Source organism: Ipomoea nil, unplaced genomic scaffold (assembly GCF_001879475.1).
Source record: "Ipomoea nil cultivar Tokyo-kokei standard unplaced genomic scaffold, Asagao_1.1 scaffold0418, whole genome shotgun sequence".
Classification (NCBI taxonomy): Eukaryota; Viridiplantae; Streptophyta; class Magnoliopsida; order Solanales; family Convolvulaceae; genus Ipomoea; species Ipomoea nil.
In genome coordinates, this window is record NW_017616846.1 from 102426 (window position 1) to 125040 (window position 22615).

Genomic DNA, 22615 nt, shown 5'->3' on the forward strand with positions numbered 1-22615 from the left:
TATTTCGTGTTTTATTCTTTAGTCACCTTCGCATTGCATTTCGCACTCGCTCAACTAAAATGACAACAAACAATGAGGTGTTGAAGTAGTGCAAGGAAGATGAATTTGATTGTAATGAAGTTCACCATTGTATTCTAATCCAATGGCTCTTTTTACAGGTGAATAATTTGTTGACTACCCCTCATCAGTCGGTGATATATAATGATACAGACAGAAAACAAAACCGTGACAGCTCCGCTTAAGCAACCTAAACCCGATCAATCAAAAGCACTCTAAGGTCGCTAACAAATGATACATTTATCAAATGATATAAAAGAATACCTACTCTTAGGGGGCATCAAATGCGTCCTGAATGGATGAATCTAGCATTAGGCAATAGCATAGGCGAGTGTCTGGACCTCCTTGGGGCGCCACATTGTCTTCTGTACGCAAAGCAAACCTTCATCGCCATTAGAATATGTCATTCGGATGTCATAATGCATAGACTTCAATATGTTTTCCAGTTCAGTTAAAGTCTCCGTGTGGTCACGGACTATGAGCTTCCCTTCGGGTCTCAGAATCCGATCCACCTCCACAACCAACCCCATTAAGTTGCACCTGCAAGTTTTGAAGATGTAAAAATATTAGATCACAGCTCAGAGACAGCAGGGCACCTATAGCAATGTAAAGACTCCATCTAGCAAGGAAAAAGTGTATAAGATACGTACTTTCTTTTGATCTTGGAGAAGAGGTGATCCGCATGGAGAAGATCATAAGATCTAGGGTAAGTGCTGAATGATTCACACCAGTCATGGTACATTCCAAAAAGACCTCTCTCATATATTATAGGAAGTGTATCGGGAGAATCAATTGCAACAATGTTCATAACCCACACTTTCAAATCTTTCAGTGCAGCTGCAAATCTGCAAGGCAGCAATTAAATTTAATATTAAAAAAAAAAAAAGGTGTTTGAGGGAGGGAGACTCAACTAAGAGATCTTTTAGTGAAGAAAATAATATTTACTGGATATAATATACTGCTAAGAAATTCGCACCAAACAAGTAACATAAAATGTAGCAGTTGAAATTGTCTGTGCTTACCCTCCATAGACAGCATTCATGTCCATGACATTCCGCACAGTAGACCAGTTAATTCCCATTCCGTTCAAATATGACTTGGTCACAACTCGTGACCAATGTTTATAATCTGCAGCAAAATCTTCAGGAGCTGGCTTCCCATACACACCTGTCTCGGTACTTAGTAACCAATAAGGTGATTTCTCCAGCCTAGCAGGCCATGATTCTGGCCATTGAGAACCCCTCTCTGATTCAGAAGTTGGAACTTTGTGCATGCAAGCTTGCAAAGGCACATTCCTGAACAAATCATAGATATAACATCATTGTGATGGTAGCCAACTAGCCATAACACTTTGGACACTTTTCCAAAATAAAAAATAAAAGAATAATCCAAATCTCACTAAAAATATAGTACCAGGCTGCATTAGGATCATCAGACTCTTGGCAGAGTGGAGGATCATCTTTTGATCTTTGCTCATAGCACTCATTGGTAGTAGGTTTGCGGAAAAAGGCAACACCTACTCCATTCACTCTATCCTTGTTAACTTGAACCAATTCCCAGCACATTGACTTGGTTAACTTCTTCATTGCTGCCAATAATTCCCAAAATCGTATACGTTTAGTTATTTTTAATTTGACAATGTAACATAGGATCACTAGTAAACAGGTTGTCAGCTACCTTCCCAAATTTCAACATCTTCCTGAAGCTTCTGGTAGACAGGAGTGGCAGACCATACAAAGAAACCACCAGGTCGGAGAAGACGATTCAGCTCAAGGAGAAGCTTACCACCTAGAACGTAGCAACAAATTGTCAACTGTTTCTAGGAAATGGAATAAGAGATTAATGGTGAAGAATACATGTTGACAGAATATGTGTACAAGTTCAAACGTAAAGTGGAATAAATAGAATAAACTCAAATACCTTCAATATGCCAGGGCACCCTACACCTTGCACAGTGGACAACATCAAAAACTCTACCAGGGTAAGGAAGTCTCTTTGTACCCATGACAGCAGATATAGCAGGAATACCCCTTTCAAGTGCAAACTGAACCTGGGCTTCATGTTCATCTTTGGGAGCAAATGACATAGCCAATACATTTCTTTCAAAAAGATAGCCTCCGAAACTTGCAACCCCACAGCCAACATCTAATATAACACGTGTACGTTTTCCCCAGGCAATATCAGGTAGAGACTGCAGAAACAATGCAAACATTCAGGTAAGGATTAAACTTTTGAAAGGACACATCTGGCAATTAAAATTTTAACTATATATCTTTTGGCAACAGCAAAAATGTTTCTTCACTGAGATTCAGAGTCTAGCTTCGGAGAAACATTCCCTTCGCAATCCATTTCATTCTCCAAGAATCAAATTAAATTTGATTTTACTACACCTTTAAACCATACCACTCATGAAATAAAATTATTTTGGTGTTTCCAATGTAAATGACCATTTACCCTTCCCTTATATTTGCCTCTTCAGATAAATCACATAAGATATTAACCGAAAATTAGTATGATTTAATTCTAGAGTAATGAATGATTTCTAGATGCTAACCTGCTGTATAAAATCAATATAGTGAAGAGCACCATGCTTAAACTGGGTCCCACCACCAGGGAAGGTAAGGTATTCACCACTAACTTTAACCCAGTTTTGATGTCCCTTAACCTCTGCAAGCTTGGTGTGTGGAACATTATGGTACCAGATCTGCATCAAGAAAATATTCAAACATTCTAGATAAGCAATAAATACTAAGAGAAAATTGGAAATATGTTTTAGGAAAGTCATTGCATTACCTTTTCCCGACTTGTAGGCCATTCAATTGAGCGTTGATATCCTTCAGGAAGTGGAACAAGGCAAGTTGGAGGATCATCAGGACAGTGTCTCTCCCTGTGCTCATAATGCTTGGTGCTTCTGAGGTGCCTAATTGCATCCAGATTATCAAGGCAAGGGATGTAATCAGGACCAGCAGTGACATTGCAGAGCTTCCAACTGTACCCTTTTTCTGTATCTGAGTCAGAAGACTTTTGAGCTTCCTTTTCATTCTTCGATTCAGTTGCCTGAGTCGGAAATGCCCCATTCTGAGTAGTAGTTTCATTCAAAAGCTCAGACTGAGCCCCTGAAGGAAACACTTCATTTGAAGACTCCTTTTTCTCATCTTTTTTGTCCTCCTTCTCCTCTATGTGACCGTCTTCTTTATCGCCTTCTTTTGTCTCAGCATCCCCTGTGTCAGATTTATTTTCATCCGAGCCTTCTCCATTCTCTCCTTCTCCACCAGACTTGCTTTCAGTTTTCTCCTCCTCTTCAGAATTGTTATCATCAGCCTTCAACCCGCCATTTTCTTTCTTCTCTTCTTCATTGTCCTTCTCACCCTTGGATTCATCTTCAGACTTAGGCTCATCTTTGTTTTCTTCTTCAGATTTCTCTTCTGTCTTTTCTTTTTTGTTTTCTTCTGCAGTTTTCCCTGTCTCTTTATTCTTTTCCTCTGGAGTTGCAATATCCCCTTTAGTTGCATCATCAGGTAGATCCCCAGGAGTATCCTCAAACTGTTTTGCTTTTCCCCCATCAGATGTATTACTTTCATCACTAGCATTGTTGCTTTCATTGCTGCCAGTGTCACTCTCATTGCTCTCATTCACCTGTGTCTTCAAGTCAGTCTTGCTCTCCTGTGAAGAAACCTCTGAATTTTGTACCGGTACAACGGATGATGATGTCATCATCCACACCCCAACCAAGCATACTGCTACAAAAACAATTATAGTCACAGTTGAACAATAATTCGGTGACGCTTTCCTACCATCAACCCTAGAATACTTCCCTAGGGCCATTCTTCTTCCCGGAAAATATAAATCAGCCTTTCAACAATTCCCTAGTTTCACCTGAAGTATAGAATATAATCAGTAAATCAGAAAGATCTTTTCAATCTATTTAAACGAGCAAGTCTGCAACTAAACCAATTAATGTTAAACTGTAATACAAACACCACACACTGACACACACACACACATGTAAGCATCTAGCAGGTCCGGTGACTGCAACTACTTAGAAACAGACATGTTACAAACAGCAGAGAGTATAGTAAAATGATGCAACCAGAACACTGAATCAGCAGCGCATCTCTTTTAGCTTATCAGACACAAAACGCAACTACACAAGCATACCGTTCTGACAAAACATCAGATCAGAATGTGTATCACTCGGATCAAACAAACAACTTAATGATGACGGAAATAAGTTAAAGGATTCCCGCTGGAAACAGCAGCAATGAATAAAAAACGGTCACAAGCAATCTTTCAAGCAGGATTGCCACCACAGCACAGAGCAAAACCCGACAAATGAAGAAATGAGAGAGAAACCAGCCGGATCTGTATTAACCAATCACAGTTGAAACAAAATAAAAGATAAACCACTAGCACAGGACCATCCCCGAGTCCCAACAACAGATCTGAGAAGAAAAACAGCAATCACCTACTACGACTCCACTTCATAACTAAAACTAAAACAAATTAACAAAAACAAAATCATCATTTCAGATTCATCACTCCAACCAAACAAAACGCAAGTTAAACTCAGTTGAAAATTAGAATGGAGATCGAACGCTTCACGAGCTGGTGATTACCTGGCGTGTAACGACTAACGACGGCGGATCTGCAACGCGAGAGAGCTTCAGAATCAGAAAACTGCCGCCATTCCTCAAACTCAGATCATGCTTTTTGCTCACTGTGATACCAGCAAAGAGAAGCAAAGCAGTCCGTCGCTCTTTAAAGGAAGAAGATGAACCCAGCTAGTACTCTAGTAAATAATTATTCCTTTTTATTACTAAATAAATAAATAAATATTTAGACCAGTATGGAGGAGGGAGATAGATCTCCTTGCAATTATTTTATTTTATTTTTAATATATAAATATATTTTAAAAATTATATGAGTGGCGGTGTTGCTTGTAGTTTGAGACAATGAGCTATTTACAGTGCGAAATTACCAAATTTGCTGAAATTATTATTATTATTAGTATTGTTTAGGAGCGGAGATCTACCGCGTAGAAAGATACAAAGAACACGGCAGCAGCGACTACGGTGTGGCGTCGTGCAGATAAACACGGTGCACGTCTGGCGCTGATGGAGGGAAGAATGGACGCATCTTGACTTCCCTTGCCGACAAATCCCATTTAATTATATATTAATAGATCTCTTTTTAGAGTCTTTCTACCGCAACTTTTAGCCGGAGAAATTGGTTTTGTTTGACTTATTAGGATTATTTAATAGAGAAAATCACGTTTTAATTTATTACTCCGTATTTATTTTTGAATTACTCGTTCCGTTTGATTTGACTGGAGATATTTTTAATTCAATTTTTCATCATGTTAATTTAATATTAGTATATAAAATTTATATATTAAAAAACTGCATTAAAAGTATTATTAAATAAACAATAAAATTTATAAATAAGTAAAATAATAAATAGTTTGTTTGACCAATGAATAATAAATCTGACAAGTAAAATGGGACAGAGAGAGTATAAATTTAGTTATTTCTTTTATTTTTATATATTTTTTTGTGCAACAAGAGAAATCTATTATTAGTGTCTAATTATGTGCACGGGATAAACTCGTTCATGTAAATAATTCGTAAATCATAAATTACATCAAGAAGATCCTGATGGGGTTGACCAAGAGAATGTTGACAATATTATTTTTACAAATCTGATTATTAGTAAATTTAGTACATCGACTAATATGAAATTTCAACACAACTATTTGGACAAACATGCTTTTGCAAAAGAACAAGTGACAAGAGTGCCAAGAGAACTTAACGCAATAAATTTTACATAAATTGCTTTAAGCTCGTAAATTTTTTGTCTTTTACACGCAATTGAATGAATATTTATTGTTTTATACATGATACTCGCCCTAAAAAGGGAATAAATCCAATGTGGATCTGGACCAAGAATTCCCTCGGATCTGTTCCAAATTGCCTTTATAAACATGGATTACATTCTTAAAACACAATTGGAAAGTAACTAGAATTAGGTAATAAATTTCATAAAATCGTTTAGACACAGATTTCCATATCTCGTTGGTCCTATCTCCTTTTATACGCCATACCTTCCAACATTGCCATCCTCTAGTCCAAGCTGGGGGCCAGTGGTTCGAGCGGTCTCCCATAGCTCAAAAGTCAAACCGCTCGGGCACTAGTAGCCTAGTACCACTTCTTATATGTTTAACTTCTAATCTATGTTTTATTTTCTCATAAAACTCATGTAAATGCAATTTGACGTCTCCACTCGGTAAGGATTGAATTTACATATTGTTTGACAATTAAATACCAATATTTGTAAAAATGAAGAAAAAAAAAAAACAAATTTACAACTCATAAATAATTGAATAACAAAAAATGTCACTTTTCCAGTTTTCCTACCCATGATAGTGTAAATATAAGGGATAAAGTACAAATAAGCCACTGAAATATTTGGGAAACAGCAATTAAACCATCGAACTCAAATAACCCTCAAATAAGCCATTGAACCCGGAAAAAAGAGCAAATAAGCCATTGGACTTTGAAAAAAAGATCAATTAACATTTTTTACAGGTTAACTCCAGGTTTTTGCTGATTGAATTGCCAAATGTTTATTTTATTTACGTTTATTATTTTTTTTTATTAATATTATCCACTTGGATAGTATTATATTTTAAAATAATTATAATCAAAATAGTTTTGTCTTGTCGAGATTTGACTTGTTTATTTATTATTATTTTTTCACTAGATCTTTTGTTTAAAAAAAATAATAAATAAATAAATAAATTAGATCTAGACAATACAAACTACTTTGATTATAATTACTTTAAAATATATTACTATGTAGATGAATTATAATAATAAAAAATGTAAATAAAATAAACATTTGGCAATACAGTCAACAAAAACCTGAAGTTAACCTGTTAAAAATGTTAATTGCTCTTTTTTTCCGGGTTCAATGGCTTATTTGTGAGTTATTTGAATTCGATGGCTTAATTGCTTTTTCCCAAATAGTTCAGTGACTTATTTGTATTTATCCCTAAATATAATGACGTAAGTCTCTTTCAACTTAGCTAGAGGTTTCGGGTGAGGGAGTGCAATAATCTGACTAATTCAAATCTGTCTCGACTCGGATAGTACCTATAAAATTGCACTCCTTTAACATGGTACACTCCTTACAAGAGTACGTGCTTTTGCGTTGTAATGTAACATTTATTTAAGATAGATCTCTATATGCCGTTGCTAACTGACTTCATTCACCAGGCTTAAATTCAAAAACTTTTGAATGACCAAAACCAACTAATTTACCATCAAATAAATATGTACAATAATGGGCCACTCAATCATGATGAAAAGCAGAGAAGGCAAATGCACGATTGTTTGCTGAGTGCTGTCTCTAAAGTGTATTACATAGCAGAATAATAATAGTCTGTACAATACGGCAAGCAAGCAAGCTCAGTTTCCAGCTAAAAAGTTACAATAATAATCTCAAATGTACAATTTTGTCACCAAGGCCTCAGTTGGATTGGTACTTACAAATCTCTTGGCTCCCTACCTGGCTTGAGACAACTGAATGGCTTCTTGGTCATATGTAGAGTCTTCAGCCCACAGAAACTCGCGTGGCACGAGAGAAAACTCGCGATTCCTAGCCTCCTCGAGCTGTTCCCACTCCGCCCATCTCTCCGCCAGACCCACGCCCTGAAGCATGTTGATGACTTCACTCATTCTTGGACGATCCTCGGGTGTTGTTTGGGTGCAAAGCATCGCGACTTGAAGGACTGTCTCGACTTCTTTTGCATCATACGTTTTCAGGTTCGGATCCATGATGTCCTTCAGCTGTTTCTCTCTCAGTAGTTTCTTCACCTGCAGGAATTACAGGGATCACTCAACTAGACTATAATGCACATCGGCCAAACCACAGTAAAAGATAGAATCATGACTCATAGCCTTATAAACTCATATGTTCTCTCTTATTTTATCAATGTGGGACTCTTAACAATATGGAACTATGGAAGCACGCATGTTATGGAAACACAACTTACGTGATCCAGCAGCAGAACGTCTTCCTCCTCTTCTAGCCGAGAGAAATCAATGGCGCGCTGTCCAGTTACGAGCTCTAGAAGCGTTATGCCATATCCAAATACGTCTGTTTTCTCCGAAGATTTTCCGGTGGACAAGTATTCTGGGGCGATGTGTCCCATGGTTCCGCGAACTTGAGTAGTAATATGTGTCAGCTTTGTGTCGACCAGTTTTGCTAATCCAAAATCACCAAGAACAGGCTCAAAATCATCATCTAGGAGGATGTTTGCCGCCTTTAGATCTCTATGTATAATCTTGGGACTGCAATGCTCGTGTAGGTACTCTAGCCCGCGTGCTGCTCCAAAAGCTATGCGTTTTCTAGTTGGCCAGTCCAGGCCTCTCTCCCCCGGTTTCAGCTCTACTTGCAGTCAACAGACGAAAAAGACGAATCAGTGCAGAGAATCATGGCAATGCAATTAAGGCACAAACTGGATGAATCGAAACGATACCTCTTAAGCGATATGCAACACTCAGGTTCTGCATGAAAGGGTAAACGAGAATCCTCTCGGATGTGGTTGTACAGAAACCGATTAAGCGGAGGAGATTCCGATGAACTGCAACACTTATTAACTGAACTTCCCTTATAAATGCTGCCTCTCCACCAGGACTATGGTAATCCGCCATCCGTTTCACAGCAACCTTTGTGTTGTCCGAGAGAAAACCTTTGTACACTTTACCAAATCCCCCTTGTCCTAGGATGTTACTTTCATTGAAACCCTCGGTTGCAATTAGGATTTCACGCCACGAAAACTTTCTTATTTGTCCAAAGGCAATTTTGCACTCATCTTCACCTAAAAATGTTACCGAACTGTTGGCTAAACAAGGTTCTAAGTAATAAATTTGCATAAAATACCAGTTGGAAGATACAAACATACCTTCCACATCAACAAACACGTCACTTTTGAGTTTATGAAGGCGATTGGATCGGTGTACAAAGATAGCCCCGAGTAAGAGAAGAACAAAAGCGCCACAGCTTGCACCAGTAATAGCAATCTCAAGTTTTGATTTTCCGTGGGAAACTGCTATAACAACCACAACTAAGTCTCGTTTTGTACAACTGTTATTATATCGAGTAGAATGAAAGACATGCACCTATGAACACAGACCTGGGACAGAGGAGCTCGAGATACAAGGTTGCTGGAAATGATTGCCACATCTAAGATGAGTCCTTGAAAAACTGGTGTCACAACACATTAGATAAGAGAACACAATGACTTAATAGTTTAAGCATTAATGTAAAACGAAAGCCAGACAAAAAGAAACACTATCACACTCCTTTGGTCTGGCTCTGATACCAAATTGAAGCATGTGCTCCATCTCAACTAAAAGCTTAAGCTGATAGTGGGATTGCACGTTAATGGCTATATGCTCAACAAGCAAGACTGCAGTAAATCTTGACGATAAATTTGGAGAAGTGGGGATTGAAGTTCAAGGACCATATAAAAGATAGATGAACACTGAAATTACTTGTATATTGGTAGTGAAAACAACTGCACAGGAACACCTCCAGCGAGGTCGTTGGATGAGACATCCCTGCGATCATAAACTTGCAGAGATTAAGAGCATGGAAGAAGAAGAGAAGAATACAAGTTTCCTATCAAATTTTTAACAAAAACTGGTGATTACATAGACTTACAGTTCTTTTAGGCCGGTGATATTTACAAGTGAATTCGGAATAGGTCCGCTTAAGTGGTTTCCTCTCAAAACCCTGTTACAGAGGTTACATTTGCTTCAGTACATGCCAGATTTAACTAAGAAATCCAACGGTAAGAATATTTTGGCCAGGCAACAAAAAACGAAAGTACTGTGCGAGCAAGATAAACGCCTTACAGATGCTTAAGATTTGAAAGCTGACTCAAAGCTGCTGGAACAGAGCCGCTGAATTTATTGTTTCCAAGGTTCAGGTTCTGTAGGCTCAACATGCCACTGAGGTAGTCGGGTATGACACCTGATAGATTATTATCGTGCAAATCCCTGTATAGAACGGGTGCGATTATTTACAATCATACAGTTCTTCCTTCCTCAAGGACATAAAAGAATAGCACACTTACAGGCTTTCCAAATACTTCAATTTGGTTATTGATGGTGAAAGCGTTCCCGAAAATCCATTAGAGGCTAAGCTCCTGCAAATTGAGGCATTACAGATTAATGGGATTAGGATTTCCTTTATGCAATAGAATGTTTAATTTGAACGAACTGGTAATTGAAGCATGTGCTCCATCTCAACTAAAAGCCTAAGCTGATTGTTGGATTGCACATTAATGGTTATATGCTCAACACTGGTAATGTGGAAAGGCACTTACAGGGATGTAACATTTCCATTTTTGCATGTGACATGAGACCAACTGTAACAAGGGCTCACGAAATCATTATTCCAATCAACGACTTTACCATTGGTATCATTAAGAGCCTTGAGGAGATCTATTAGAGCTTCACCTGACATCAGACAAACAAACATAATCGTATTCAAAACTTCTTGCATATCATGGCTGCGAATTCATTCATAAATTCATGGAAACCAAGAAAGACATTGTCTGATGATTTCCGATCCCCAAGTTCAATAACCAAATGGGCACATATTAGCTTTGATTATAATCAGATAGATATGAGGCTTGAAGGACTAAGTTAGCAAAAGGTTGATGTTTTAGAAGAGCTATCCGTACCATTTTATGTAGCTACACAAAGTTCGACAGACATTAATAAAATAAACGAAGCCAGGTACCTTCAACTTTAGGCTTATTGAAGGAATAACAACTCTTTGAGAGAACCAGCAGCATAAGCAAGTGAACTGCTAGTTTCAATAACATGGTATACTCTCGACCACCGGGTGATATACCTTCTCTCATAGGCATTTCTATGCAAAAAGAAATCACCAAAAATAAGAATAGTTAAAGCACATGTTTCCTGTATGTACTATGAATTTCCATACTATATAAACATATGCTTCGCATGCAATGAGATAATTTAATCAATGGCTTTATTAGTATCTGGTAGATACTACTATGTATTTTATGTATAAATCATTACTGCATAGAGTTGTGAATGATACCGATTATGCAATACTTGAGCCTGCGCTTGTAGGATATTGATTATTGGGTATCTGGTTCTAGCTTATCAGCATATAAAGTTGGTAATCACAAGAAGCAAAAAAGCATAAAATAGATCCATGATCTTTAGGTGAATATTAATATATAGTATATAGATAGATGGGTATTTCACAGTAAATCAACTTGGGGGCAACCCCAGCCAAGTTGATCAACTGTTGACTCGATAACCACAAGGTTACAAGTTCAACTCCAAGCGAGAGCGGCCTATTGGCCTTCTTGGTTTGAGATGGTCAACTATGGGTAACCTAGACTGGTTTACCTTATTGTGATCCTTTGCCAGCTAGGGTCACAAGATGGGGTTTATTCAATGCACACCTTCAAGGCTACAGGTTTCCCTCATCACCCAAAAAAGGTAGTTTGGCTTATTTGCCCATTGTATTGCACCATTATCCTCCCATGGGCTAAACTTATGAATAATCATTGAAAAAGTTGTTTCAAAACATTCAATTGCTTAAACTCACATACCAATAAGGGAAGTGTTTACTCAGTGCTCTCAATCATCAAATATGAAGCAATCCTCAAATGTACCAAAAAGTAAAACAAAAAGGGGTCTTGTTTGATCAAAAACCCACTTTGATCCTAACATGATAAATTTTTGTTAAGGTAATTGTTCGAAGTTATATCTCTATCTTACACTTAAAACCACTGCATAAACACCCACTTTGGCAATTGAGAAACTAGACAGTTTAATCATATCACCAGATCCTCCAGAGCTACATATATATAATATATGCATGCATTTCCTCATGAAAATAATCATAAAAACAAAAAGCTAAAAGAGCATGATAATTAAGGGTTCATGCAGTAATAACCATTATCAGACCAAATCCATGCACAAATACAAATACCCACAACACATATACAGAAATAAGAGATATAAAGGGAAGAGAGCTCACCTGGTTTGGGCAAGCTAGCTAGAAGGATGAAGGCTGAAATTGCAATTATGAATTATTAAGAAGCATAATAAAAGGGAATAAAAGGGGGTGTTGTCATGATAATTGACATCAACTTCCACATTCCACATAATAATTTTATTTATATATAAAACAATGTGATCAAATGGCCGGAGGGTTGGGAAAGCTAGGGACCCACAAAGCATTGAGGGGCAAGAAAAGAAAATGGAAGAAAAGGGAATTCTATTCTGAGAAGTGGGAGGGAAGGGCAATGGAGTAGAACTAGAGTGAGTGGAGAATAGGGTCTACTAGGAATTGGAATTGGAATGAATGAATGCTTTGGGGGTGGTGGATGGTGGGGTGAATGAGGAAGATAGAATCCCACTACTGATTACTGACTAATCACTCTATAAATTTCACTTTATGCTGGATGAAAGTTGGTCATTTTTACCACAGTAATTAATTACTGTGTTACTGTGTATGTATTTTATGCAAAATTGTTGGTAAGCACAACGTGATTTTTTTTTTTTAATGGTATGGATTCTTGTGTAAATAATGTTTGTACAATTAAATATATTTTATTTCCTTTCAAAAAATATATATATTTTACTTTTTTTTTTTTACTTCATGTTAATGATTTGTGTTGAAGATCTTGTATTGAATTTATTAGTCTTTTCAATAATTATTGTTTCACATCTTTGTGCCTTCCCGTGCACTTTTTTGAAGATCGTAGGTGTCGAATTTTTTTTTTAAAGAAGAGTTGATCTTGAATGAATAAATGATGACTGATATTTATTCGCATTTTTCACCTATACCTCATTCGCACCTAATCCTAAGCCCACTAGGTATTATCTATATCAATATTGATGGTCATGTTGATAAATCTCAACATTTTATACTTTCAAGCATTGTAGTATCTCTTATTTCACCGGTACGGTTAAATTCTCACTATTTTGCCCTATAAGGGGGTTGAGTTGGTAGAACATCATCCTCGTACTCGGAAAGTCACAAATTTGATTCATGCCAACACCTTTTCAGTTGAGTCCGTCGCACAAGATCTTCCTATTGCAGGTTATATTACTTGTAGAGCATGACTCTTGTACCTAAAGGTCACGAATTCAATTCCTATCAACAACCTCTCGATTGAACCTGACGCACAGGGTCTTCTTAGTTCGATTTATTTCTTATGTATGGTTATTTCCTACTACACAATAATATAGTTTATCCCGTGCACACACTCAGATTGTGACTATATAGTTGGATAATGCATGGGTTGAAAGTAGTTCATTGTTTACAATATTTAATCATATTCATCACAATAATCAATTGTTGCATATGTCATTTTATGCAAAAGTGTTTGTAAGGACAACATTTTAGAGATTTTTTATAGTGTCAACTAACACTAGTGTAAATAATATCTAGTATAAAGCGCACCCTTAAGGTTGGGGTTCAACCTTTGGAAGAATAATATCTAGTACAATTAAATTAATCATATTTAATTGTATTGGGTACTATCAACATTGATACTAATAATATCGATGCAAATAGATCTACCATATTTAGTTACACTATATAGTATTGTCACTAACGTCAATAATCACTATTTATAAAAAAATCCCAACATTTTATACTCTATACATTATATCTCTTATTTTACCAACACAGTTAAAATTCTCAGAGTTTTATAGTTGATGGAATAAATCAATTTATTATACTTTAAAGTTCTGATATGATGACAGTACGTATTGACAATCAATATATTCTTAATTAAGTAATTAGACATGGCAAATAATATTATACACTAATGTTCAAAGTTGTTATAATCATAAACATTATTATGAATAAATGGAACTACTGTTTTCAAAAAAAATGGAACTACTATTTGCCGCATAAATATTATTGCACTCTTGTTGGAATATTATCGAATTATTATAATATGAACACCACTAATTGGATATACATTTATTATTGATTTTGGCCCCTCCATTCAAATTGATTGGATAGTTTGATTTAGTAATTACAATATTCTAATTTTGACTTCAGAGGGAGTTGTTTATTGACCTTTTCGATTTGAATTGATCAGTTATGGATAATTTAGGTGATCTTCCAATCTAAATCTTCGAGCATTCATGTACCTTTTCCTCATACATATTTATAGTGGAATTCGAACCCCCACACTAACGTCTTTAGTCATGATCTTTAAATTAGGTGACGAACCAACTATGCTAAGTCTCGTGACTTTATTTATTTATTTTGAATTAGCAGGAGCTAAGGGGAGACACTCCACACACACACACAAACCTAGCTCTCCACTATTGGAACTTCCCTAATCCAAAGAGACAAATTATTGTGTGGACCACGGTCCAAAACGACATCGTTGAATTTTATGGGTTAGAATAATGTATATTATGAGTTGAAAAAAAAAATGCAAATTTCCTCTAGTATTACACACCCTAAAATTTCTTTTTTTTTTTTAGTGATCGAGTTGTAATTAATAACTTAAATTGAATAAGTTTAATTAATTAAAGTGATATTATATAGTATATTGTATTGATGTATTACGAATCTCGATCATTTCACAGTTTTAGCAAATAGGATGAATATTGCACCCAAAAAGAAAAAAAAAAAAAAACAATAATATATAAAGAACACAAGTAGTGGTAGTCAATCAAGTAACAAAGATTATGTCCAAAAATGAGATTCCCCTAAATCAGTAATCAACTATTCACTGCCCACTTTAATTTGTTGCTTTCTCAGCAATGGAAAAACACTATACTTGAAAAAAGAGGTTCTCTCAGGTTGCTATGTTTTGTGTCATTTTTTGGTTGATTTGTTGTGAATTTTGACCAAATGGGAAGATGCTTAATTGGGCACAATCACAAAGGCAAGAACCTTCTTTAGCATCATGAGTCATGAGCCCAACATGCAATGTGCTAATAAAAAAATCATTTTTTTTTAGTGTATGCATTGTATGTGTTAGAGAAATATATAATGATATGTTTCTATGACATTATTTGAACAGTATCTGTTATGTGGGTTTGTACACCTCTATCCATTATGATTATGATCAGTTCTATGGAGACAGGAAAGCAAGCTTAGTATGGTGAAGAGTAATACAATTGTCTAGACTATATTATCAAATATTGTACACTTAATACACAAATAATGTATTTTTAATATATTAAAAATATACATAATTCAAGAAAAATATATTATTTGAGTACTAAAAGTACATTATTTTGTATAATGTACATTCAGTACACAAATATTATAGTGTACTTTTAGTATATATATTAAAAATGTACTTTTTGTTATGGTTCACATAGCATTGTGTGGATCATTCTTTCAAAAGGTTGAACCCCAACCCTAAGGGCCCCACACCCCGACTCGACAGAGCATTGTGTGGACCATGATTTGCCGTGGAGAGGTAAGAGCATGATTTGTGTTGGGGTTGTAGGATATGGATTGGAGTTCATGATCACACAATCATTACCTGAAAGTGCACTCTAAAAAAAGACCACAATAAGGTAAACCAGCTTAGATTTGTCATAGTTGAGTAACTGAAATTAAAAAAGTTAATAGAGGAATCTGACTTTTTTGAAAGTTACTGGCTCTATTACATTGTAGTATCTGTTCATATACTTTCTCAACCTACTGAAACACAAAGAACCAATAACGCCTCCACTGAGGCTCAAACTCATAATCTTCCAAATGAAAATCCAACCCGGGTACCATTAGACCACATAGTCCTGATACAAGGAATCTGACTTGAAACATTGTGATTATCAAATTAATTGTTGGACCAACTCATCCAATAACTTAACTATATAGCCATATATTAGATGCGCCATTCAAATAATAGAGAATCTGAATATTAGTAACTTAACCTTGTAAACACTCCTTGGTTGATAGAAAGGGGCAGGAGCTAATTTACTATTTTCCCCTAAGAAAAAATGACTGAAATGTGGATAAGGAAAGGCAAGAAGAAAAGCTTATAGTGAGAGAAGTCAAAAAGGAAGCAAATAGCGATCCAGACAAGTTTCTTTGTGGTGTTTGACGTTACCTAAAAGACATTATGGGATATGGCATTGGTACCAAATGTGTGTCACAAGGAACATAAACATTGCCATAGTGGGTATAATTAATTGAAAATTGCTTCTCCTTTTTTCCTTTTCTTTTCTCTGTGCTTTGATGGAATAGTTCCATCAAACTTGTAATGCTTCTTATCCCTTAACAAAAGCATAAATTGACTTCAATTAAAGTGGGCAAAATAGAAAGTCTAAAGAAGCTGTTTTGCCATCAATTACTAGATTATTATATATATAAAAGTGTGAAACTCAAATTTAAATACTCTTCACCGATACTATTCTAAGATTAGTGGAGGAGGTAAATCACATGATGTGTTTTAACTAGTCTAATTCTGTATCATAAAATTGCTAGCAAAGTAAAACTTATGAATTTATTTTGAATTGATTGATTAATTGAATTGAGTCGGTCTACCTTGATAATGTATGCACCAAATTTGGCTAACTCTATATTTTCCCAATAGCCACCTAATGTTAATGAGGGGTGGCTATCGTGTCTGTTTAATATATAGGATTCGATTCAGGATTACTGATTCAATCCTATAAAGCACAATTGATGATATTTTATATTCTTTCATTTCAACATATAAAGGGGTAGTTGCGTTTGACAGGGTTTTAAATAAACAAATAAAATGTGATTTATATTCAAAATTTTTCATCCATTTTTGTGCTTGTAATAATTAAGCAAATGGGATCTACATTAATCTCAAATCATTTTAAAGGATAAATAGAAGAAAAAAAATTAAACATAATGATTTTTAAATTATGAAGTTAGATACTATTATAAGACTGGATGGTTAAAAAGAAAGATAAAAATCAAATAAAATGAGACAAAGAGAGTATTTCTTCATTAAAAATGTTATTTTTTTTCATGAAGTTATCTACTAATACAATCAATTAAATTGTTTATATTTATTAAATATTCATGAATTGATTGGTCTTAAATGATGGAGTTAAAAGAATATTCTACTTTTTAATCAAATAATACAAAAAAAAAAACACTAATTAAATAGTGCTACATTAAAAGGTAATTAAATAATATTTTAATGTAGATATTTTGGTGATTGAGATCCACATCGTTAGATTGTTAGGGTTTAATTAAGTTATATTATTGAACACATTCATGTGGCATTAATTAGTTAATTTTTTTAAGGAGATTAATAGTGAGTTGTTAAACATTATTTATATATTGATGTATAGTATTTACAATTTTAAGAGAACGTTACGATATTATATTTGTTGTATTAAGAATTATAAATAAATAAATAAAAGTAGCAATGTTTTTTTAAGCCAATCTTTTTTTTTTTTTTTATAAAGAAAGGAATACCCTACATATATACACTATTTACTTCAATTAAGGTTCAAACCTTTCACCTCCCACTCAGGGGAGCAACCCGATACCAGTGGATTACAAGCCATTTGGTTTTTAAGCCAATCTTTGATACACTCAAAACATTATGCAAAGAATCATGCATCTAGTATATACTTTTGGATAATAATAGACTAACGGTAAAGACTATTACAATCTCAAATCTCAAAGTATTGAAACATCTGCCTCTGAGATTCAAACTCAGAACCTCCCATATGAAAATCCAACCTTGATGTCATTTGAGCATGAGGTGCTTGGCACACACCCTAACTATATATTTATACTTCAACTTGATAAATTATATGTGGATGAACATACACTTGCAATAAAACAAACTAAAGATAATATAATTACATAACAGAAAATATATGAGTCAAAAGAGAGCAAAGTGCAAATATAAAATGATTCAAAAAGCTAGCTTTATATAGATTTAATATGCCACACATTACTTTACACAATAATACAATTTGTTTGCACAAAATATAAAGTTGATATGTACAAGAGATGTGACAAGGTTTAATTCTTTTCATTTGCATCATATCATTACATACAACATTGCAACTCAAAAACCCTTCTATAGATGAACAATATAAAACAAGAGGAAATTTTGAAATATATTTTAGATGAAAATAAACTATTCAAAAGAAGTGGATGGTTCCCGAGCTCGTAGAAGTGGATTCGCTTGCTTTAGTTCATCTCGTTTCCCAGCCAGCGGCCAAGACACCATGGAAATTTAGAACTGCAGTCTTAGACACACGAGCACTCCTCTCTTCATGGGGCTCCTCAATTCGACATATTTATAGGGAGGCAAATCAAGTTGCAGATGCTCTTGCGGCGACCGGTCTTCACTCCCGCTTTGCGAGTATCTTTGGTACCATTAACTCTTTGCCAGAAAATGCTAAGCTAGCCCTATTGTATGACCTTCCCGGATTTGTGTCTTTTCGGGCTATTGGCCAGCAATAAAATTTACACTTCTATTTAAAAGAAAAAATAAAAAATACGAAGCAAATAAAATGATTCAAAACATAGGAAAACGAAAAGGGGACTCTATGAATTCTCATTATATTATTGTCTCAGTTAAATATTAAGCATATACTAGTGCAAGTTGTGCTCCTTCCTTTGAAATTTCCGATCGAAGGCTAATTTGAAATTGGTAATTTTGCAAGTTATCTGTATATATCGGATCTTCGAGAATGTTGACGTTAGCATGTGCGTGTGCGATTGAATTAAAAGCTGTTTTATTGCTTCAATCGAGTAAGCAACAATCGAAATTGAAGCAAATTAAAGTTAGAATATGTTGTCGTATTGGCAGTATGTATGTGGTTGGTTGAACAAACCACCACCACTGCCTTCACTTTTTCTAGTTTTCTTTGCTTGTAGGTAAGAGGTGATGTTGGATGGGGGTCATAGATTTGCAATCATTTACTAAAGTATTTGGATAATATCAACCTCTTCTTAGTCTTGATGTGAATTAGAAATCTCTAGAACTATTCGCACGGGTTTAGCTCAATGGTTTAGTGGACACTATTTAGGAGAAAAGACCAAAGTTCAAATTTCGGTGTTGGCAGTGTGAGACTGCAGTCTGTGAAAACGTGTTTGTTGCGTGATAATGAGTCCCCAGCCTTTATCAAATCTTTTTCTTTTTTGGATGGCGAGGGAAAAGACCACAAAGAAGTAAACCAGCCTAGATTATTCATAGCGGCTCAAACCAAGGGGACAAGAATTCGAAGTGTGAATCTCTTGTCTTCTTGACTGGGTTTACGCGATTTTTTTTTTTTTTTAAATTTTGATCATGGAATGTTGTCCACTAGTGTTCCTACTTTGAAGGTTGGGCCTCATATCTCATCCATCCACTGATGTATAGTGGATCTTGTTAAGGAATTGGAACTTCATATACACTTTTGTGTAGGTGCTTGAAATGATTAAGGCCCTGTTTGGTAAAATGGCTGTTAGCTGATAGCTGTTAGTTGTTAGCTGATTGTGTTAATTAAAGGATATAAATAGTTGATAATATTAGCTGATTGTAGAAAAGTGTTTGGTAAGTTAGTTGTTAGCTGTTTGGTATAATTTCTTTTCTCAAAAAGCTAATTGAAAAAGTTGTTTGGGGTAGCTTTTTCAATTTTAGTCTTTTGGAGTTGCAAATAGCTAATTAACCAAACAGTTATATTGATATTTTAACTAAATCAAACAATTAATAGTGGTCAAATAAGCCAAAATTGGTCTATAGGCCAATTTTTTTACCAAACAGGGCCTAAATCATTATTTGTGTTGCTTTCCTATGATTACATTTATTACAAGCTATATAAGATCAGTGAATACAAAACATTATATTCTTTGTGGTTGGTTTATAAGTCTCTGGGATGCAGAGGTCTCACATTTGATTCCTAGTTGGAAGTTGGAACATTCTTTCATGCCTTAATTTGCTTACACAATGATGCAAGGTTCAAGGTTGGACTTGAAAAATGTTATTTTCTTGGACTTTTTTTTTTATCTCTATTCTATTACCTAGGGGACTTTAATGTGCTAAATATTGGCAAAAAAAAAAAAAAATCAAATCATTTATTGTGGTTAATTACATGGTGACTATCCTGCAAGGACCATAAATCATTCCACTAATCAAACTATCATCCCTGCATTATCTCTTCATGCCTACATTATATCATCAATGGTCAAGACAATAGGAACATCTTCACTTAGTTTCAGCTCATTCGGGCCATTGTGTTAATTTTCTTATCAAATTTATTTAGCTCATTTGGGCCATTGGGTTAATTTTCTTATCATTTTTTTACAATGTAGTACATGTTTTATACTTTCTTAATTTTTTCAGTCCAGAGAATCAATGCCTACACTATCGGAACTTGATCCTATGAATAACTATTTGGAATGGTAATTATACAATAAAATAATTATTAATATTTGTATCATCGAATCACTCTAAATATTACTGTATATTCCAACAATTAGGATTCTTAAGGTTGAATTTGGGCCCTATTAGGTCCCTTAATTTGGAATCTTCGGTTTCCAGTCAAGATGAGTGTGAAAAGGATGGGCTCTTAAAATTTTATTAAATTCACACTGTGAAACTATGTATGGCATGAATTAAACAGTTGATGTTTGCTTGAAAATGATAAAATTCAGTCCAAGTCAAAATATGGTTAAGAGTCAAATTAAGTCCCCTCTGCGGCTCTGCCTCTATGTATAGGACTTACAAAATGGGTAATACTTTTCAGCCTTATATATAATTATATTAGAGAATTCCGAAACTTCGAACTCTCTCTCGTATAGAAAAATCAATATGGTCAGCACTTTGTCCCTTAATTAGACTGATTCGATATAAATGTAGATTAGTCTGAGTATGGTGCAGTTTTAAAGGTGTCTCCTACAGTTAGGGCCTGGTGAGAACACCTCATGGCTTGACAAAAAAAAAAAAAACAAAAAACAAAAAATAAAAACAAAAACAAAAACAAAAAGTTCTACAGGACTCCCAAATTCTACTCCATCAATTATACTTCTTGATGTGACAAGCATGTATATGCCATTTTCATCTTGTGGATCCAGAAAAAGTTGTCTACATCCAAGATTTGTGAGAGGAAGTAAAAATTGAGAGTATAAATAGTATTTTCCATATAATGATCACTTCTTATTACTCACCCAATGATTTTTTATTTTTATTTTTTGTTACTGGCCTGGACCACACCATAAGTTAATAAAAAATTTACGTAGTGATTAATAGAGAGTGACTTATATAGGGATGTTTAGCACGATTCTTACAAAATATAGGAGACTTTTATATAATATATATAATATACGGATTATTTTATCAATCTTGGTCTAATTCAATCATACTTTTATTTATTGGTAACAATAATTAGTCATTAAATTAAGGAATATGGATCAAATACATCATCAAGTTGTTTTGAAAATGCAATTAGACGTACTATTAAATTAAAAATATAAATCAAATACATATAAATAAAGTGTAATTTGACTCAGTTTACCTTTTATCGTGGGTAAACAAAAGACATAAACTCATAATTTTGTTGTTGAGTTGGACATCCCTTATTAATATTATTATTTCAAAGAAACTTTTTTTTTTTGGTATAATTATATATGAATAATGAGAATATCATCAAAATAGTGATACATACAAACCTGTGGTGAGGGTGGATCACTTATGATTAAAGGGAAGTTAAAACTTGATTGTGCAATCCAATATATTTGGTATTGAATTGCAGCCACCTAAACAGATTCTGTTTGATTTCCAATAAGTTTAATTTAGACATCTTTAATTTATCTTGCAATAAACATGAACGTGCTATATCTATATGTCTACTCACTGTTTTCTTCATTTAGCATCATAACCGGCCTATTTTAAGCTAGATTGATCAAATTTTGGGTATCTCTTTGTCCAACTGAAAATACTAATAACAATTAATCTAACCGTATTAATTAATAACATTAGGATGTTCATTTTGCATCAGACATGCTTTCATATGTGTACAACTTGCAAAACACAAAGTATAACTTTATAAAATGCGTAATATTATAAAAATTTCAAAACAATTTAAATTCATCCACCATATTATTTTGTTTATGATTGTGAAAGTGCTATATCTATATATATCTTCAAGTCTTGGGAAGCTAGCAATAATTGTTCCCAAATAGTAAAAGGAAAGGTGTCATATCATATGCATGTGTACAAGTCGCAGGCAACTTTCTTTCATCGGAATGAATATAATGGCCTAATGGGAGTGATTGAGTAAAGAGGATGGCTATTGGCCTATTGTCAGCTTTGCAATCTTAGACAAAGCAAAGTATGAGAATTTTTATTTTTTAAAAAAAAATTAAAATTAAAATTAAAATTATTAATCATTTCATTTCGAGGAAATATGGAAAAACCAGACATGCTTTTTGGAGGTCGTACGTTTGGTATATTACATTTGCTTGCGTGGGTGGAACCAAGAAATCAACTCTTCTGGAAATGGGTTTGATGTTTTTAGGTTACCCTCCTCGG

The 22615-nt window shown here is 34.6% G+C and overlaps 2 protein-coding genes across 4 annotated transcripts; both read right to left on the bottom strand.

The window, feature by feature from the left end:
- Positions 1 to 80: 80 nt before the first annotated feature.
- Positions 81 to 4976, bottom strand: LOC109172529 (probable methyltransferase PMT26). Its single transcript, XM_019321690.1, has 9 exons — positions 4674 to 4976; positions 2851 to 3933; positions 2612 to 2761; positions 1978 to 2248; positions 1735 to 1845; positions 1471 to 1645; positions 1080 to 1352; positions 708 to 902; positions 81 to 597 (listed from the first exon to the last, which is right to left on the bottom strand). The coding sequence occupies exons 2-9, from the start codon at positions 3880 to 3882 to the stop codon at positions 369 to 371; spliced, it is 2436 nt and encodes an 811-aa protein (XP_019177235.1). The 5' UTR covers positions 3883 to 3933; positions 4674 to 4976; the 3' UTR covers positions 81 to 368.
- Positions 4977 to 7338: 2362 nt separating this feature from the next.
- On the bottom strand, positions 7339 to 12426 carry LOC109172530 (probable LRR receptor-like serine/threonine-protein kinase At5g63710). 3 transcript variants are annotated; one of them, XM_019321691.1, is made up of 12 exons: positions 12151 to 12426; positions 10870 to 11001; positions 10451 to 10583; positions 10199 to 10270; positions 9978 to 10121; positions 9784 to 9855; positions 9615 to 9680; positions 9254 to 9324; positions 9023 to 9169; positions 8597 to 8938; positions 8111 to 8505; positions 7339 to 7931 (listed from the first exon to the last, which is right to left on the bottom strand). In XM_019321691.1, the coding sequence occupies exons 2-12, from the start codon at positions 10997 to 10999 to the stop codon at positions 7620 to 7622; spliced, it is 1884 nt and encodes a 627-aa protein (XP_019177236.1). In that variant the 5' UTR covers positions 11000 to 11001; positions 12151 to 12426; the 3' UTR covers positions 7339 to 7619. The 3 variants fall into 3 exon arrangements, with proteins under 3 accessions (XP_019177236.1, XP_019177237.1, XP_019177238.1); XM_019321692.1 differs by lacking the exon at positions 12151 to 12426 and adding an exon at positions 12067 to 12139; XM_019321693.1 differs by lacking the exon at positions 12151 to 12426 and having other exon boundaries at positions 9023 to 9166.
- Between the last annotated feature and the right edge of the window lie 10189 nt (positions 12427 to 22615).

Bases quoted from the DNA above. Each gene is read 5' to 3' on its own strand.
- LOC109172529 (XM_019321690.1), bottom strand. From the start codon at position 3,882: ATGGCCCTAGGGAAGTATTCTAGGGTTGATGGTAGGAAAGCGTCACCG. The intron at 2,762-2,850 runs GTAATGCAATGA...TTCTTGATGCAG, and splicing joins GGCCTACAAGTCGGGAAAAG to ATCTGGTACCATAATGTTCC. The intron at 598-707 runs GTACGTATCTTA...CAAAACTTGCAG, and splicing joins TTCTCCAAGATCAAAAGAAA to GTGCAACTTAATGGGGTTGG.
- LOC109172530 (XM_019321691.1), bottom strand. From the start codon at position 10,999: ATGCCTATGAGAGAAGGTATATCACCCGGTGGTCGAGAGTATACCATG. The intron at 10,584-10,869 runs GTACCTGGCTTC...GTCTGATGTCAG, and splicing joins CAATAAGCCTAAAGTTGAAG to GTGAAGCTCTAATAGATCTC. The intron at 8,506-8,596 runs GTATCGTTTCGA...GACTGCAAGTAG, and splicing joins TGTTGCATATCGCTTAAGAG to AGCTGAAACCGGGGGAGAGA.